The sequence below is a fragment of the Triticum urartu genome, chromosome 2A, assembly GCF_056163025.1.
Source record: "Triticum urartu cultivar PI428250 chromosome 2A, HENAU_Tu73, whole genome shotgun sequence".
NCBI lineage: Eukaryota > Viridiplantae > Streptophyta > Magnoliopsida > Poales > Poaceae > Triticum > Triticum urartu.
The window spans coordinates 20,030,522-20,048,356 of record NC_141874.1 but is presented as its reverse complement, the minus strand read 5'-3'; the positions used below and the strand labels follow the sequence as shown (position 1 = coordinate 20,048,356).

General features: G+C 45.1%; 3 protein-coding genes across 5 annotated transcripts; 1 reads left to right on the top strand and 2 right to left on the bottom strand.

Moving 5' to 3' along the window:
• Positions 1-856: 856 nt before the first annotated feature.
• LOC125540680 (uncharacterized) lies at positions 857-3,428 on the bottom strand. 2 transcript variants are annotated; one of them, XM_048704269.2, is made up of 2 exons: positions 2,006-3,428; positions 857-1,592 (listed from the first exon to the last, which is right to left on the bottom strand). In XM_048704269.2, exons 1-2 carry the CDS (start codon positions 3,242-3,244, stop codon positions 1,302-1,304), a joined length of 1,530 nt encoding a protein of 509 aa, XP_048560226.1. In that variant the 5' UTR covers positions 3,245-3,428; the 3' UTR covers positions 857-1,301. The 2 variants fall into 2 exon arrangements, with proteins under 2 accessions (XP_048560226.1, XP_048560227.1); XM_048704270.2 differs by having other exon boundaries at positions 2,018-3,422.
• Positions 3,429-6,841: 3,413 nt separating this feature from the next.
• Positions 6,842-10,925, top strand: LOC125534754 (G-type lectin S-receptor-like serine/threonine-protein kinase At1g11300). Of its 2 annotated transcripts, XM_087542779.1 has the most exons (7): positions 6,842-8,203; positions 8,316-8,414; positions 8,989-9,164; positions 9,258-9,465; positions 9,544-9,781; positions 9,872-10,022; positions 10,143-10,925. In XM_087542779.1, exons 1-7 carry the CDS (start codon positions 6,862-6,864, stop codon positions 10,443-10,445), a joined length of 2,517 nt encoding a protein of 838 aa, XP_087398905.1. In that variant the 5' UTR covers positions 6,842-6,861; the 3' UTR covers positions 10,446-10,925. The 2 variants fall into 2 exon arrangements, with proteins under 2 accessions (XP_087398905.1, XP_087398904.1); XM_087542778.1 differs by having other exon boundaries at positions 9,258-9,781.
• A 1,312-nt stretch (positions 10,926-12,237) lies between these two features.
• Positions 12,238-17,227, bottom strand: LOC125540679 (transcription factor E2FC). The gene is made up of 13 exons (XM_048704268.2): positions 16,307-17,227; positions 15,081-15,222; positions 14,896-14,934; positions 14,732-14,817; positions 14,518-14,606; positions 14,386-14,440; positions 13,761-13,813; positions 13,629-13,679; positions 13,503-13,551; positions 13,356-13,421; positions 13,179-13,273; positions 12,887-13,106; positions 12,238-12,804 (listed from the first exon to the last, which is right to left on the bottom strand). Exons 1-13 carry the CDS (start codon positions 16,679-16,681, stop codon positions 12,739-12,741), a joined length of 1,386 nt encoding a protein of 461 aa, XP_048560225.1. The 5' UTR covers positions 16,682-17,227; the 3' UTR covers positions 12,238-12,738.
• Positions 17,228-17,835: the final 608 nt, after the last annotated feature.

Genomic DNA, 17,835 nt, shown 5'->3' with positions numbered 1-17,835 from the left:
CATGTAGAATGCCAAATTAGTCACATGTGATCAAGAGATGTTTACCGCCCCAACTTCGTCTTAGGCGGCGCCACCGGGTGGCGCCCCAACAACTAGTTCAGCATCAAACCGGGGGAGATGTTTACATAGCCATGAGGCTTGGCATCCAGTTAAATAAGGTTTGCACCGGATATTAGATTAACTCACAGGGACCCTCAACAGCTGGACAATGAAGGTGGAGCGCCCTATGTCATCTAAAACAACATTATCTGTTTTAAAACAATTTGATTAGTACTAATGTGTTTACGTTACTCTGACAAAACTCGTCACCCCAAACCGTATCAAATCGTGTACGGAGTTGTGATCAAAGTCTTGCAAGAACTTTGTACCTACATGCCAACAAACAAGGTTTGACTCGAGACAGAGACATTTTAAAACAGAGGGATTGTATATAGTGTGGTCTACTTTTGCCCTGAGTCAAATTTATTTGTAGAAGAAAATGTCAATATCTACCATGAGAATATATTTGACAACGGATCTAATGTTATACTATTTTATTTTATGTTTTAGGTGTTCAAACTTTTTTCTGTACATTTGGTCAGACTGAAACAGGTTTGACTTAGGACAAAATAAGAATGCACTATGCTATCAAAAGAGAGGCACTCCAACATGCGCCACTATGCCGACACATAATATTCAGGAAAAAAATGATGTCCAGCTCAGGTAATCACAGCCTATTGTTAATGATGTCAGAACTCGAGTACTTCATCACAAAACAAGAATTCTAGAGTTATCATGGCAAAACTAAACTGCACCCTGGTAATCTAAACAACGCAATAGTTCTAGGACCCAAAGGCTGGACAAATTGACACCCACATACGCTGCAAATCTATTATAGGTGAAACTTGAAAAATACTACAACATACCAATACAATCTCCTGGTTCAAATGTAGTTGCACAAAAGACGAAGCCATCATTCAACACATAGCAGCGTTGTTCACATAACCATGAGTGTTTGACATCTACCTAGATAGGGTTTACACTAACAGTGCATAGGCAAGTTAAACCACCCTCAAAGGGCTGGAAACAACAGTGCAGCTGCTCTTTACTTGTCCGTTGTCAATGCCACAAATCCAATCACCCGCTGTAGATCGACAAGCCCTGCTGTCGATTCATAAGCACCAGCATGCCTAAACAAAATTACTGCCCACCATAGGATAGGTTGCTTCATTCTGTAGGATTCGAAACCTAACTTGAGCCTTTGAATATTAAGCATCCTCCCAGAAATGTTAAGTTCAGCTGACTCTAACTTCATAGTCCATCTAACTGTAAGCTTGTGATAGACCGCAGAAGAAGCAATCATCGTCAAGACATGGTCTCTTGCATTCAGCAGAGTCAGCACTTATCCTCAAGATATGATCTCTTGCATTTGTCAGCCGTGCATCCAAAGTGGCAATTTTGCTGACGAGAGACCTGTTCTTAACCCCAATAGAGAAAAAGGCCTTTGTCTCAGTAATATTTGCTTCATCATCAATAATCAAAGCTTTGAAAGATTGCAATGCTGTGATAAGGATAGAAGTAGGTTCTCCTTTGCCCACAGCTTCTGAACCATCCTGTCAAAATGAAAAAGATATGAGTGTGCATGACAATTCAAATGTTTATGCTAGGCTATAGATTCTAATGATACAGATCAATCGTTTATCTTATATACACAAGCAAGGGAAGTAAAATGCTTCACAATGGCCATCTAATGGTGGTTACAGGTTATCGTTGAGTCATTTAGTGCACAAAATTTCCAAACACAAATATCAGCAGTACAGAGCTTTATAACCCTGTGCTTAATCTGCACAGCACCTTGTGGTAAAAATGCGAATATACTCAAATGGTGATACCAAATCAGACATGTCATGTATCTGAGACTAAGTGTTGACAATAGATTTAACAAGACTACAACAATCCAGTGCTCTAAGGTAACATAACATCATACAAAGGTAGGAAGAAATTTACGAGATTCAAGCATAAGCACCTTGCTACGTACCAAACAAGGAGGCCACGGCATTACATAGGGACGTACACAACTACGACTCCGATACGGGCCCTCAAAGAGCTGATGCAGCTCTGCTGTTTCCAGGCATAATGATAAGAACCACTCTGGAGAATTACTACAGTTCTGAAATTCAGCATACTCATGACAGTCAACTGAGAGATACACAAAGCCATCAATGACAGCCACAATTGTTACTTGGGCATGATTTAGCTTTGAGCGCATGATGAACTCCACAATCATGCGCAATGGAAACGACTTGTCCAGCTTCCATCTCTCCACACCATCACCATCTTTTCCCCACGACCAAACAAAAAGCTTGCATTCCTTGTTATGTATGCCCTTATGCACAATACAGAGCTTCCCATCCTTGGTCTGACCAAGCTCAAAAAATGTAGGGTTGAACATCAAAGCTTCTTTCAAGGGGTGCGGCACATCCATTCGGTGGAACTGAGATGTCGCGGTATTGAGCACGAGCATACCGTCCCCGTTCGGAAATGTCCAATAGACGAATCCATCAACCGCCTTACCCGACTTAAGGTAGGTGGCGTCCTTGGGAATCAGGGTCCCTGTTTCCACCCAAGGGGAAATTTGCCACTCCATGGTGCGCGATGAGAAGACAGCGACGCGCGCCCCCGTCCATGGGCGGTCGTGACGGATGCAGACCACACGCTGCAGCCCCTGGTCCTCCTGGTGGGAGAGCGTGTGGAACTCAAGGTAGCTGTCGTCCGTCACGATCTGCCTGTCGGGGAAGAGGGACAGCGCCTGCGTCAGAGGGCTGTAGCTGGCTCGCTGCTCCCGGTGGGCGATGCGGATCTCGCAGCGCAAGCTGTAGTCGAACTCCCATCCGGGTTCGCCGGAGGCAAGGCCGTCCATGTGGCGGGTCTGGAGGAAATCGGCGTCGCGGAAGGCGGCGGCGAGGGCCGGGTCGGAGGGGCCCCGAAGGGAGGGGTATACCGGGACCGTGCCCATGTCGGGCTCGACGAAGAACGCGAGGAGGGGCGGCGGGCGGAGCGAGCGGAAGCGGCCGCGGAAGGCGGGGGACGAGCGGACGGCGCCGAGGAAGGCGCGGCACGCGAAGGCCGCGCGGGCGAGGTTCGGGAGGTCGGGGAGGCGGGCGAAGATCTCGCGGAGCATGTCGTCGCCGAGAGCGCTGATGGTGGTTTGAGCGGGCGGCGGGGGTCTCGCCGGCGGCGGCGATGGCTGGGAGTGGGAGGACATGGCTGATTCGAGTGGGTGGAAATGACGACTTTTTCTTTCGTGAATGAACAAAAGACGAGCTAGGGGTTCAGGCCCGGATGAGCGACCAGTACTGTGGGCTGGCCCAATTGCTGAAACCCACCTTAAAATTGTTCCAACAATTTCTATCTTTTTGCTGTTGACCCTTTCTTTTCATATTTTTCTAGGGAGTAATTCTTTTGCTACACATATCTATTTTATTTGATACTCAAAAAATTGTCGTTATTGTTTATCTCCAAGATATTTGTTTTTTATTATTTTTATATGTGGCATAAGATGTTCAACACAAATTTCTTTTTCCACCAAGCTAATCAGTTTTATTCATAAGATATTTGTTTATGGCAACAAAAGAGAATCCACGCACTTTGATTGATTCTCACTGGCCCTTCTGGTCTCTTCATTAGATACATATTCGCATAAATAACAAACGTGCTTCTTTTCTTTTCTTGTTTCAGCAATTTTTATCGGTGGCGGGGGTCTCGCAGCCGGTGGCAACGGTTGGGGGCACATGGCTGATCGTGTGGGTGGGAGCTTTCAGAAATGGCAACTATTTTCGTGAAGAAATGGTGAGCTAGGGGTTGGGGAAGGGTAGGTTCAGGCCCAGAATAGCGACCAGTGCTGTGGGTCAGCCCAATTGCTGGTCTTTATTAGAGCATCTCTAGCAGACCCCGCATAAGTGGTTAGACCCGTAAAAATTTTGCGTTTTACAGTTTTGGGCAAAAAAAAATGTCCAGAACAGAAATCGTAAAAGTGGTCTAACCCGTAAAAATTTTAAGGGCCACCGCAAATGCATACCCGAAACCCTTATCTTTGGAGTTTGGAAGGCCGAATCTAGGGGGCCCCGTATACCGGTCAAACCTCGTCGGAGCAAACACGCCACCGCGGAGTTTGCCGGAATCCGCCCTAAACTCGCAGGAATTCATCACCGCACATCGGAAAAGGCCGCTAGACGCCGCAATCGATCGCCGCCGTTTCGAATTGGACGAGCTCGACATCGTCGTGGCCTCCCATGACCTCAGCCTGGCCGCCGGAATCCTCCCGATGCGGCAGGCAAAGGGGCACGGCTCGCCTGGCAATAGAGCAAGGCGTGGACAACGGAGGCGACGGGGTGTGGCCGGCAAGGCTGGGCACGGACGACGGAGGCGACGGGGCGTGGCCGGCAAGGCTGGGCGCGGTGATGGGGCGTGACCGGCAGGGACGGGGCGCGACCGATGGGCGATGGGGCGCAGCCGACGGGCGACGGGGCATGGCCTGCGGGCGACGGGGAGCGACCGACGGGGTTGGGCGCGGCCGGCGCGGCCGGCTGGAGGAAGGGGCGGCAACGGCCGGACTGGAAGAAGAAGCTTTTTATTCCAGTTTTATAGTTTGTTTTACAGTATCTGTTCGGCCGCGCTAGTTTTCGACCCGCAAACGCGATCTTCGTGAAACTGCAAACGCGTTTTGCGGGTCAAGTTTTTGCGGGGTCTGCTAGAGTTGCTCTTAGTCAGGCTCAGCAATGACGAGTTTGTGTTGTTACCTTGTTCAAGGTGTTGCCTCGCTGATGTGGTTACCTTCAGTTGTTGGCTGCGGCGTCTAGGATGAAAATCCTCGTCCTGTCCATCTTCGGTCGGACGTGGCGACGACAAGGCAAAGACGTTTATCCCTTTGTGTAGGCGTTGTTGCGGAAGAAGTCAACTTAGTCAAAGATGTTTTATTCATATTTTGTAATGGTTTTGTCTTGGTTGCCTATGTTTTGTACTCCTTTTATTGATGACTTTGGTCTTGTTGCCTTACATCAACTTTAATTTAAAAAATGGATGTGTGTGCCGCAATGATACAGAGGTCGAGGGGTTTCAACCTCCTTTTTGAAGAAAAAAATGTCCAACCTATGCTAACATGGATGTAGAAATAGTTTGTGCTGGGATGAGATCTGGATTTGAGAGGAATAGTTGCAAGTATGAATTTGTCATTTTCCAATTAATCATATGCACATGAAAGAGTATCATTTAAGCCCACGCCACTTTGCCTCTATTCCGTAATTTTCAGAAGAAGAATTTTTTTTTTTTAAGAAAACGAGAATCAACCCTGGGCTCATCGCTTCGTGCACATAATCATTTAAAAAAATGATATCAAACTCAGGTCATCACAGGCTCAATGATATCAAACCCTGAGCCTCCTGTAAATGTTAGAATTCTAAAGTTGCAATGGGAAATCAAACTGCACCTTAAAGTTGGAGACCCATAGACTGTCCAAAGCTATATTATTTTTCGAATTTTCAAAGCTATATTATTTTTCAAAGACTGAAATTCATTGATTCCGGCCTTTGTTCAAAATCACAAGCGCAGCCCCCATTGTTCAGTACGAATAGACGCCAAAGTGCAATAAAAAGAAAAGAAAAAACTACAAAAGTATGGAAGACAAGGTTGTAACGAATCAACCACTAATTCCATCCTTTGCTAGAGAAAACCAGTTCACCCAGCAATATCTTTACAATTTATAGTGTCAACTGTACATACAGCATCTCTGTTACTGCAGCTAAATTAAATAAACTCCATCTAAAAACTACATATCATTGTGAATTTGAATTCAGATTCAAAAGTTGAATCTGCATTAGTTAGTAGTACTCCTTCCGATCCAAAATAAGTGTCGTGGTTTTAGTTCAAATTTGAACTAAAACGACGACACTTATTTTGGATTGGAGGGAGTATTATTTTTGCCACATTTTCTCCTGCCGAACCAGAAGAACCCAGTCCTCTCCTTTGAACGGTCATGCGCTCCCGTCACCCTTTCACCGTCATTGTAACATGTGCAGGCCTCCCACAATTGAGCAAGCATCCCCTGTGTTGGCGCATCTCTAGGTTTACAAGGCAACTTCAGTAACTTTCTATTGTTCATTCTAATATCGACGGTCCCTGCAAAGAAAAAAATCTAATATCAACGGAGTTGAGTGGTTCATGGATCTAGAATTTATCCGGAGAATGGAATGGTAGGTGGTGAAGAAGTTGATGTCAAGAGACTAAGTAAGGTTCTAGACAACAGAGCAATCCAAGAATAAAATAATTCTAATTGCCGAATCGCAGCATATTCGTTCAACTTACCGGATGAAAAGTACCCCCTCTGTATGTTGCTAACTTTGTAAGTTGTGACGTGGTGAGGAAGAGAAAAACATTCAGTCTGCACGCGAACACGGTAAGAAATACCTAGCTTGTTCGTTGGTCGTACATTTGTGTTAGGTCTGACCATGCAACAACTAGAATTACTACTGGGATCCAACCACGTTGGAGCCGGTTAATTTTATGAGCAGTCACTGATCTGTCTAGTCAGCAGTGACGGTGGCATCCCAACTCCGACGTGGACAGCTGAAATGTAAACTCCAAAGCTCCAATACACTCAGCTCCCAAACCAACCTGCTAGCATTTCAAGATCTTGCATTATTCAGTAATCTTCTTCTTCCACGGACGAAAATGCCTGGATGCTGCCTGTGATTCATCTTCGTCAACTCTTTTCTTTTTTTGGCTTGTAGACCAAGGCTCATTGGGTGCAAGTATATATACACTTACTCAGTTACTCCCACTTTGCAAACCAGTTTTGTACCAAGATTTTTGTGGCATGGTACATCGATGGATTGGCTGCCTCTCACCTACCGCGCCGCGGTGTTGATCCTCCTGTTCCTGCCGTTCGGAGCGTCCGATGACCGGCTTGTCCCCGGCAAGCCGCTCTCCCCTGGCAGCACCATCATCTCCGATGGCGGTGCTTTCGCCTTGGGCTTCTTCTCCCCAAGCAACTCCACCAGTACTCCGGCCAAGTTGTACCTTGGCATATGGTACAACGACATTCCAGAGCTCACCGTGGTGTGGGTCACCAACCGAGAAACCCCGATCATCACCAACTCTTCCTCTTCACCAGTGCTCTCACTCACCAACACCTCCAATCTCGTTCTTTCTAACGGCGATGGCAGCGGCCGTGTCCTCTGGACGACAGCTAACGTGGCCGCTGCCCCAGGCTTGTCTACCCCTGTGGCGGTGCTTTTGAACACCGGCAACCTTGTTATCCGGTCGTCAAACGGCACCACGCTGTGGCAGAGCTTCGACCACCACACCGACACATACCTCCCAGGTATGAAGCTTCGGGGCAAGTACAACACCCACGATGGCGGTGACCGCCTCATATCCTGGAAAGGCCCCGGCGACCCCTCGCCAGGCCGTTTTTCTTATGGATTCGATCCCACCACGTTCCTCCAGGTATTCGTCTGGGACGGGAAGCACCCGGTGTTGCGCAGTGCCCCATGGACAGGGGACCTTGTGATGAGCGAGGGCCGATACCAACAGGCGAATACCAGCACAGGGGTCATCATGTACCATGCCATCCTTGACAACGACGAGGAGATCTACATCACATATAGCCTCTCCGATGGAACCCCGCATACTAGGTTTGTGCTGACCTACTCCGGCGAGTTCCAAATCCAGAGCTGGAACAACAGGTTGTTGGCGTGGGAGGTCCTCGTGAAATGGCCCACCGTTGAATGCAGCCTATACGGCTATTGTGGTCCGTACGGCTACTGTGATCTGACGGCAGCAATCCCAACATGCAAGTGCCTAGATGGTTTCGAGCCGTCTAGCACGAAGGAGTGGGCGGGTGGTAGGTTCTCTATGGGATGCCGGCGGAAGGAGCCATTGGGCGGGTGTGGTGAAGGTTTCTTGGCCTTGCCGGGGATGAAGCCACCCGACAAGTTCACACTCGTCGGTGGGGGCAAGAGTACATTCGAGGAGTGCGCAACAGAGTGCAGCCGCAACTGCTCCTGTGTGGCATACGCACACGCTAACCTGAGCAGTAGCAGGTCTGGAGGAAACGTGACAAGGTGCTTGGTTTGGGGCGGGGAGTTGGTTGACACCGAAAAGCTTGGCGCGGTGTTTGGTAGAAACACGCTCTATCTCCGACTTGCTGGCCTAGATGTGACAGCTGGTACCGCATTCTCTCCTTGTACTAAGTTTCAAATGAAAATCTCTCCCTTTACTAATTTGTTATTTGAGTACTCTATTGTTTGCCATGTTTACGCTATGTATGTATTGCACAGGTAAAAGGGCAGAGAGCAATGCAGGGAGGATTGCGCTACCAGTTTTAGCAACTGTTCTGGTACTCCTATTCATAGCATTTGCATGGTTAAAATTTAAAGGTGCATTTAGCTCCCCTCTCTCTCTCTCTCTCTCTCTCTCTCTCTCTCTCTCTCTCTCTCTCTCTCTCTCTCTCTCTCTCTCTCAAAAATGAGATATTCCATCTGAGCTTGCAATTCATATTTACTATCATGTTGTACCCTTGGACTACAAAATCTTGACATCGTTTGGACACATAAAACTAGAGAAAATAACCCTTATATGAGTCTAGCTTGCTTTAACCAAATGATGTAATCACAATGGACAATCTACTAAAAATAATAATGGAGTCCACATGCCAGAGAAACCATACTCGACATCACCTGGCTTCATAAAACAAACAGTGATGATGTGTAACCTTGCTATGAATTCGAGGTATCGAGGATATAGGTGAGCCTGATTGAGTGAACAATGCACATGCTATGGGGGTGAGGAGGTAGGGGTGACAGGGGGATTCTAGGGAAAGTATGTGTTCATAAGGGGGGTATTAGTCGAACACCAGCGGGTTCCAAGAGTAAAAAAGAACATTTCATTTATTATTTCTATTTCCATGATATACTCATCAAAGAATAAATGATTATAATATTGTGGAAGCAGGTAAGAGTGAACAATGGAGAAAACGCAAAAAATTATCATTGGGTGAGCTTGATGTAGGAAACCCTCCCCATGATCATGATTTTCCATTTGTAAGATTTGAGGAAATTGCCATAGCAACTCACAACTTCAGTGAAACGTGTAAGATTGGACATGGAGGCTTTGGCAAAGTTTACAAGGTAACATATTCAAGAATTTTCTATATTATTCATTGTAATACCAACATAATTTAGTGGCTCATGTATCTAGGGTTTTACCTTCAAATTCTCTAGGGAATGTTAGGTGGTCAAGAAGTTGCTATCAAAAGGCTTAGTAAGGATTCTCAGCAAGGAACAAAGGAATTCACCAATGAAGTAATTCTAATTGCCAAATTGCAACATAGAAACTTGGTTCAACTCCTTGGGTGTTGCGCGGACAGGGATGAAAAGTTATTGATTTATGAATATATGCCTAACAAGAGTTTGGATGCTACCCTTTTTGGTACATATTCTAGGAACACACCATCATATCCTATAACATCTCAAAACATTCTTTTTCTTACATTCCTTCTATTTACAGATGACTCAAGAAAATTGCTACTGGATTGGTTGACACGGTTTAATATAATCAAAGGGGTCGCAAGGGGGCTTCTTTATCTCCACCAAGATTCAAGACTCACAATAATTCACAGAGACCTGAAAGCTGGAAATGTTTTGCTAGATGCAGAGATGAAACCCAAGATAGCGGATTTTGGTATGGCGAGGATATTTGGCGATAACCAACAAAATGCAAATACTCAACGCATTGTTGGGACCTAGTGAGTATCCATTGAAAGAAATATCATATTAACTTCTTTTTATAAAAAACTCTCAATTTAGTAACTCTTGCAACTAAAATGATCAAGCAGTGGCTACATGGCTCCTGAGTATGCAATGGAAGGCCTCTTCTCTACCAAGTCTGATGTATACAGCTTCGGTGTGTTACTATTAGAGGTTGTAACTGGTATTAGAAGAAACTCCAATAGTCAAACCATGGGTTTCCCTAGCCTCATAATCTATGTGAGTACACAGAAGACTTCTCAGAATTTTCATTTGAAAAGTGGATCCAGTTTTGAAAACATTTTTTTATTTTGACTAACAAAAAGAAAAATAATAATATAAGCTTCTTGGTTGTTTCAGTCATGGACTATGTGGAAAGAAGGGCGGGCAGAGGAGTTGCCGGACTCATCTATCATGGATGCTTGTTCACTAGATGAAGTTGTGCTTTGCATCCATCTAGCACTGTTGTGTGTCGAGGAGAACCCAGATGACAGGCCACTTATGTCATATGTTGTGTTCGTCCTGGAGAATGGAAGCACCACACTTCTGGACCCCAATCGTCCGGCCTACTTCGCGCGACGAAGAATTGACATGGAGCAAATCAGAGAAGATATCCAGACTTCCGCAAATAGTTTTACTCTTACTGAAATAGAGGGGCGTTGAAATAACAGTTCTTTTGTTTCTATAGATGTATCAAGCATTGCTGAAACACTGTATGTCCCTACAAACTGGGCATGCATTGTGTGTTGTTCATAAGCCATCATCTTTGGATGGGGTTTTTATTCCGTTTTGGGCCTGATAGCAGTCTCAGTAAGAATAGCAATTAAGATACTTAAAACAACAAAATTCGGTACTTATTGGACACAAGTGATTCGGTGGCGTTGTTATTCTCTGCCACTCTTATCATGGGTTTTGTGCTTAGTTCCTAAAGAAATGACAGCACAGTCAGAGAAAATCACAGACAAAGCACGTTGACTGAGGTGAAGTGTGCAAGCGTTCATACGCAGCTTTGAAGTCTAAACTGCGGGTGATCAGAATGGCCATGTGGTGGATTTTCAGTCCAATCATCAGTAGCAGCTCTGCAAGGTGGTTTAGTACAGGTCCTGCGTACACTGTTTGTACCTGGCCTGTTTTGTGTCTTGTGGGCGGTCAGTCCAAATTTTGACTAAAGCCTGCACACATGGCGCAAAATGATTGGACACAAATTTGACTTATGATTAAATGAAAATCAGTCGATTGTTAGTTAGACACACCCTTAATCTATATGAAGAATGAAAGAGAAGTTCATTAGAAAGAGATGCCAAAAAAACCTCTTTTCTCTCTATATAATGAGTAGATATGTCACGAGCAATTGAAAAACATTGATGCACCCTATTCTAGACACGCATATAAGATGAATGCTTGGTGGTTGGCGTTGGCAATTTGTGTGAGGGAAAGTGGACACTATCAGATGGATATGCATATATATATGAGTGACATTTAAGACTTTAGATCATCATTAGACTTAGTTCATGTACATACACTATTTGTGCCTAGGAGATCTAATTATCTGAGACATTGGAGGAACCAAAAGTTTGGAAACAAAAGATGCACTTTGATTGCCATTGGGTCCATATTCGAGCCCATCTTCCTTTTGCATGAATGTAGTAACCGAGAAGCCTGAAGGAATTTTGATGGAGTATGACTCCAAGGGTCTTTTGTCGACCAAGTCGGACATCTACAATTTCGGCGTCTTACTTCTCGAGGTTATAAGTGGGAAGAGGAATGCAAGCTTCTCACAGGACACGAAATACATATAATGAACTAGATACACAGGACCTGTATACGGGGGCCTCCTATTGCTTTCTATTCAAAACAGACTCTGAAACATTTCAGAAAGAAAACATAGCAAGCGATTTCCAATTTGCTCCTTTTATGGGAAGCTCGTTGAGCCAACTCTTGGTTTTCCCATAAATTTCTCTAGAAAGTCAAACTACCTCTTAGACTCAAGGTGTTGATATGGTTGGTACCAAGATCCGAGAAATACTAGTATTCCAACCAAGGACAAGTTACGGAGTTTTCTTTGGAAAGGTGACAAGAGTTGCCAGTTTTGCGAATGCGAAGAGACAATTGATCATCTCTTCCTGAAATGTTTTATAGCTAGTACATAGTACTTCATCATTTTTCTTTCTTTTGAGAAATGGCCAAGATCATGCATGGTGTACCCTTGTGCACACTGATATCTCAACACATGAAACCAAAAATACAACCTGAGAGATCAGACTGTAGGCGTCGAGAAGATGCCGTGTCAAGATATGAAAACAGTCAAGGAGACACAGGTGGAACACGCACCAATGAACAGCACAACATGAGCTACACAGGAGCCCACCGCGGCCGAAAGAAAGGCTGCAGCAGAATTTAAGATAATGGTTCATGATGATCATATCGACTAACACAGCTGAACCAATGATCGGTATGAAGTATTGACCTTTATTGATATGCTACCAGCAATCTAGGTTGCCAGTCAGGATATACATCCGATGCCGCTCCTCAATGGGGGAGAAGACCAGATAACAACACAACACGCACCGACCGGTGGATGTTGGCCTTCTTCTGGACTGTGTTGCCTTCCTATCTTGGTATACACACACACAGTCCCACTAAGGAAGGCCGGTATAATGGACGGCCCAGTTGCTGAGCCTATCCCATGTATAGATGCACAGGAGGAGGTACCAGCTACAACCATCCTGCCAATGTACAACATCTACTGCCTACAGTATACTCTCTCTCTGCTTTGCCAGTCAGCCAAAAGTCCGGAACAGAGCATGCGCCGGGGGGGAATGGAAAATCTGCGGTTACCCAGTGAAAGACTCCCGCTGAAGGTGGGCCTACTGATCCAGGCTCCGGTTCCTTCGCCAATGCGAATGTGCATTGTGGAGTAGTCATTGCTATTTCGCCACGTAGTGGCGGACCAAGTCTAAGTGGCCCATGTTTCAGTCATGGTAGCGTCAACGTCAGATGCGAGCCAGTAATCAGCATCAGCCTGCAAAAAAAATGGAAGAACATGAGTATCGAGCAGCCTTGATTAGTTGGGTCTGTGATGCTGTTTTAATAGCATTCCTTACATCAGTATCTGGCAGTACGATTTTCAGAATGCCAGACATCAGTTCATGTGTACTGGATGGTTCCGATGTATGCTTGCCGACAGTGTCGCCCTCTCCCTTTTCGGGAGCTTGACTTGGATGATCATCCACCGGCCTTGGAGCATCTGAACCTCCAGCTGTGGATGCATGATCCAAATTGTCTTGTGCCACCTGCTCTGGGTCGGATACCCCCTGATGGTCACTGGCAGAAAATAGCAGCTTCGTTAGTACTATTGAGTGTGCGTTCTACAATAAGCGGTTTGCGGCAGTTTACCTTATCAAAAAGCAATCAATGGGACCCATTGAACTTCTCAAGAGAAGCTGGTAATGCTTTTCTTGAGATTCCAGGTCCTTGCAGATGTCCATATCCTGGTAAATGAAGTAGCGTCAACAACCAGACAGATCAATCAGCTATAACCACATAGCTGAAAGGTAACTAGAGATTGCTTACCGCATTAGGATCTGGAACCTCAACACAGGTTCCGTGAGGAGCATGTATTGCAATACGAGTGGATCCCTGCAATCAGTGGGGCAATTGTTGAAATGCCTTTGTGATTACAGGAAGAAGAAACAGACATGAAGCAAGGAACTTTCTTACCTGTAAGTGAGGAATCTTACAAATATCTTCCTTGGAAAGATACAACCACCTAAACAGAAATACATAAGGACTCGGTTGATTGTAGCAACAAATATTATTTGTGAACATAAGAGACGACAATCTTACTTTTTTTTGTCCTTATTTAGTTTGAGCGCCAGCAGTTTCTCTTGTGCTTCTCTGCAGAATCAGTAACTATTCATCAAAAAAGAGAGCAGCGATCAGGTATTTTTGTTGTTTCGGTGAAAAGAAGGAACTTACCGTATTTCCTCATCCAACCTGCATTCTTCATCATGTGATGAGTCCAGTTCCTCCTGTAATATAATCAAATGAAACTTTATACAAAAGTTTAGGACAATAATGCTAATGTTCAGGTCGACTGGCTTGCTGTCAGAAGATGGGCCTGCTAATTTGCATTTTGTTTCATCAGGGAAAAAAGGGGGATTGCATTTTGCAGACAATACTGTGAACTTTGAGAAAGGCAGAAAGCCCTCAGTCAAACGAAGTGTGCTTAACATAGATTAATGGAATTCTGATACGTGCTTTATTCCTCTGGTTATCTTAGATATACTCATAATGACTTGGATATTTCCTAGAACTTTTTTTTACAAGACAGTGGGCGTGTTGCATCCACTAAATCATCGGTACACACCATTCACTATAGAAACACTTTGCTGCGACACCCATGGTCTGATTAGTCATATAATTACAATTAGAAACTAAATGCAACTGTAGAAAAATGAGCAAATAAACGTCCCTCTGTAATAATGAAAAATAAATTAAAGCTTAATAATGCACGCACAGTGTATGTATATAAAGCATGAATATAGTAACAAAAACATAAAAACAGAAAATGAAGATCATACAGTTGAGTAGTATAGTGTACCTTCAATGCAGAAGTTTGGAGCTCCACCTCCTTAGGCAGTAACATGTCAAATCCCCTTCAGATGTATTTATTTCATCAGTAAAAAGCTACGACTGGGAAAATGCATTAAAAGCAGAAACATGGGGCACTTACTTCCAACGAATCGTATTCTTCAGGCCCTTTTCAATTAAATCTACACCTTCTAGGACATTTGTTATATCATATATCCTCCGCTTTTGCACCTACAGAAATTAATAAAACTAAAAGACATTAAGGCACTAAACTCCAGACAATGAAAAAAGAACAGACACCAACAAGGCTGAGACAGTACAAAGCAAATTTCATTTTGCTATATACTAAACCAGACCTCCAGTATCTCAACTGCTTTATTTAAATCAAGGGTTCCATCTTCTGCTCCTTTAAGCAGGTTGATGAATTTCTTTGTCAGCAGACCTGGCATGAAGAAAATAATAAGCAACAAACATACATCATCTCTTTTTTTAACTTTGGAAGATCAACAGCATACTTTACCTAGTGAACTGTCATAGCGGCAGTTGTTTGCTGCATCTCCTGAAAGCAAAATTGGTGCCGTCAACAAATGACTATTATATTAACAAATTTGGTTCAATAATAAACTGGAAGTATTATCATCAAATGACCAAAGTGACGCACATCGAATATTTTGTAAACTGACTTAAATGCAACCAAGAGCGCACCTTCAATTGATCCATGTGGTTTTCTTGCTCGCTTGATACCTTTTGTTGGTCCAGTGGTACTCTCCTTATGATGCCCTTGACTAATCTCTCCCTTCCCAACTTCAGACTGGGCATTTTCTATTTCAATTTTCTGCTCATTTTCCTAAATCATGTGAAGAAGATACATGAAGATGTTGGTAACACTTATAGTCTCATAGGTACACTAACTCGCTAACAGAATGCAGCTAATTGAAATAACCATAATAGAACACTATGTCGTTTCTAAAGATGAATTACGGCATCCATGAGTCTTGAAATGGACGGTATGCTGTGCTAACTTTCTAACTTTTTTAAAATGAGGATATAATCAAATCAATTCAGCAAGTATAAGCCCTCATTCCAAGGGGTGAAAATGAAGTTCGGATATATATACTGCAAAAACAGAGTTGACTATTTTTATAAGAAAATTGTGCGCAGCGTTGCACTATAAGTTCAGTACCAGGACAGTCTTATCTCATAAGGCCAGGTGCAAAAGGTCATAAACCCTCAGCCTGAAAATCATCCAAAGACATTATATGCTTCTACAACTCACTTTAGACATTCAAGGTGAGATTAAAATCATAACTACAAATATACTTAGACAACCTGGGTCGACACTCCAAACATACACATAGAACATGTTACTATGATCAGTTCTAGGCTGAAGAGAAAGATAAGCTGCATAGAAGAAGTACTAAATGAGGATGCATATATATATAAACTAAAGCTCACATACACAATGCTGCTTTACTAAATACTAGTCTTCATCTGAGATGTTCCCTCCAAAACAGAGCACGTCAATCGGACGTCGATTTCATGTTTGGAGTGCAGGTTTGTTCGAACACCGCAAGAGTTTAATCTAACACGGCGATCATAACGACGCACATTGGCCGTACAGCTAACCGTGGGAACATTACAGTGTTGCCCTTAGTCATGGTAGAGTTCACTGGATACATTACCACTACCCAAAGGACCATTCGAGCTCACTGTCAATTGATTCAACTAGCAGAAACTCTTCCTGATGCAAACCTACAGGAAATCACAAAAACCCCACCGAAATTCACGGTGCCCAGGGCTGAACGATCGAATGTGGTGACGAACACTAGGATCAATCACGATTTCTCGAGCACACGACGCAGGATCGCCGCAATTAGCTAGGAACAGATTGAAACAGCAATGCTGAATGTAGTACATTTCGATTGACTTACCGGCGCCTTGGACTTGGGCCTCCCTCTCCTCCTGGGCGGCGGCACGACGTTCTCGTACACCGGCTGCGGCGGTCTCGGAGGCGGCAGCTGCGCGGGGGAGGCCTGGGGCGGCCGCGAGGGCGCCGCGGCGGCAGCAGCGGGCGCGGGAGGGGGCGGCGTCGGGGGCCGAGCGGCGATGTAGCGGGGCCCGGGGAGCCGCGGGGAGTACACGGGGATGGGCGACGGGGCGCGGAAGTAGTGCACGTGCGGCGGCGCGGCGGGGACGGCGCCCCGCGGCGGCGCGGGGCATCGGAGGAAGACCTGCGGCGGGAGCGGGGGCCGGTGGGCGGGGCGCGGGCGCGGGAGCGGGAGCGGGAGGCTGGGGGAGCCGTCCATGGCGCGCCGGCGTGCGGCGAGCGGGGACGGGGACGGGGTAGGGTTTGGCCCGGCCGCGGCGGGGCGGCGAGGTGGGGAAGCGGGAAGCTTTGGCTTCGGGGGGAAGGAGGAGGGGAAGGTGGGAGGGAAGAAGAGAGGGAAAACCAACTCAAGAGCTCTCTTTGTTTCTCTCTCCTCCTTCTCTCTCTTGTTCTTCTCGAGGTTTTTCTCGGGCTTTATAGAGGGGTTTCGGCTCACGTTTTTGGCAAATGTTTGTTGCCGAGATTATCCGCGGTGCAAGACGATGCGCGAATCGTTATCCCGCGCATCGGCGATTATGGGAGGCGGGCTGGCGACGGGTGTTTCTTTCCGGAATTCGGCTGGGTTTACCGTTGGAGGTTTAAATGTTGCCGTCGAAAGGCGAAAGTCGTAATCTTTCCGTTGTTACGTTGGCTGAAATAATAATGGGGCTATCGGGGGGCGACTAAGGGGGAGTGGGCTCGCGAGGGAGGGAAAGCATTGAGTTCTCCGCGTTGACACGGTATGTATTACAGCTATGACAGTTGGTTGGGCGATGCCGGAGACGTAGGTGTTCGAGACATGGCGACGCAACTAGACAAAGGATGACGGTTTGTTCGGATATAAACAGTGCCGCAAGCGCAACACAATGTACGGGGGTCCACCTTGTAGCACGAAAAGCTTTGAGTTCTTCGCGTTAACATGGTCTATATTACATCTCCGACGGTTGGCCAGGTAATGCTGAAGATGTGGTGATGCAACTAGATAATGGGTGACGGTTCGTTTGGATGTAAAGTGGTAAGAGTCGATCATTCCAGGTACGTCTTGTTTGACTAAGATCACAAAACAATGCGCGGACATCCATTCTGTAGAGTGCGTGACAGGATGAAGGCATATATGCATAAAGTCTGTTGTCCATATCTTGTTTTCTGTTGGGAATTGTCCATATCTTGTTCCTGCTAGCAACCATGCATATCTATTATTATTATTATTATTATTATTATTATTATTATTATTATTATTATTACTACTACTACTACTGGATCAGGCAAATATCTTGTATAAAAATCGACCAAAAGGGAAGGAAAATCTTTGACTTGGTGGTTTGAAGTTTTTGAACCAAAACATTTTGAAATGTATAAGAGCGGGTATAATGT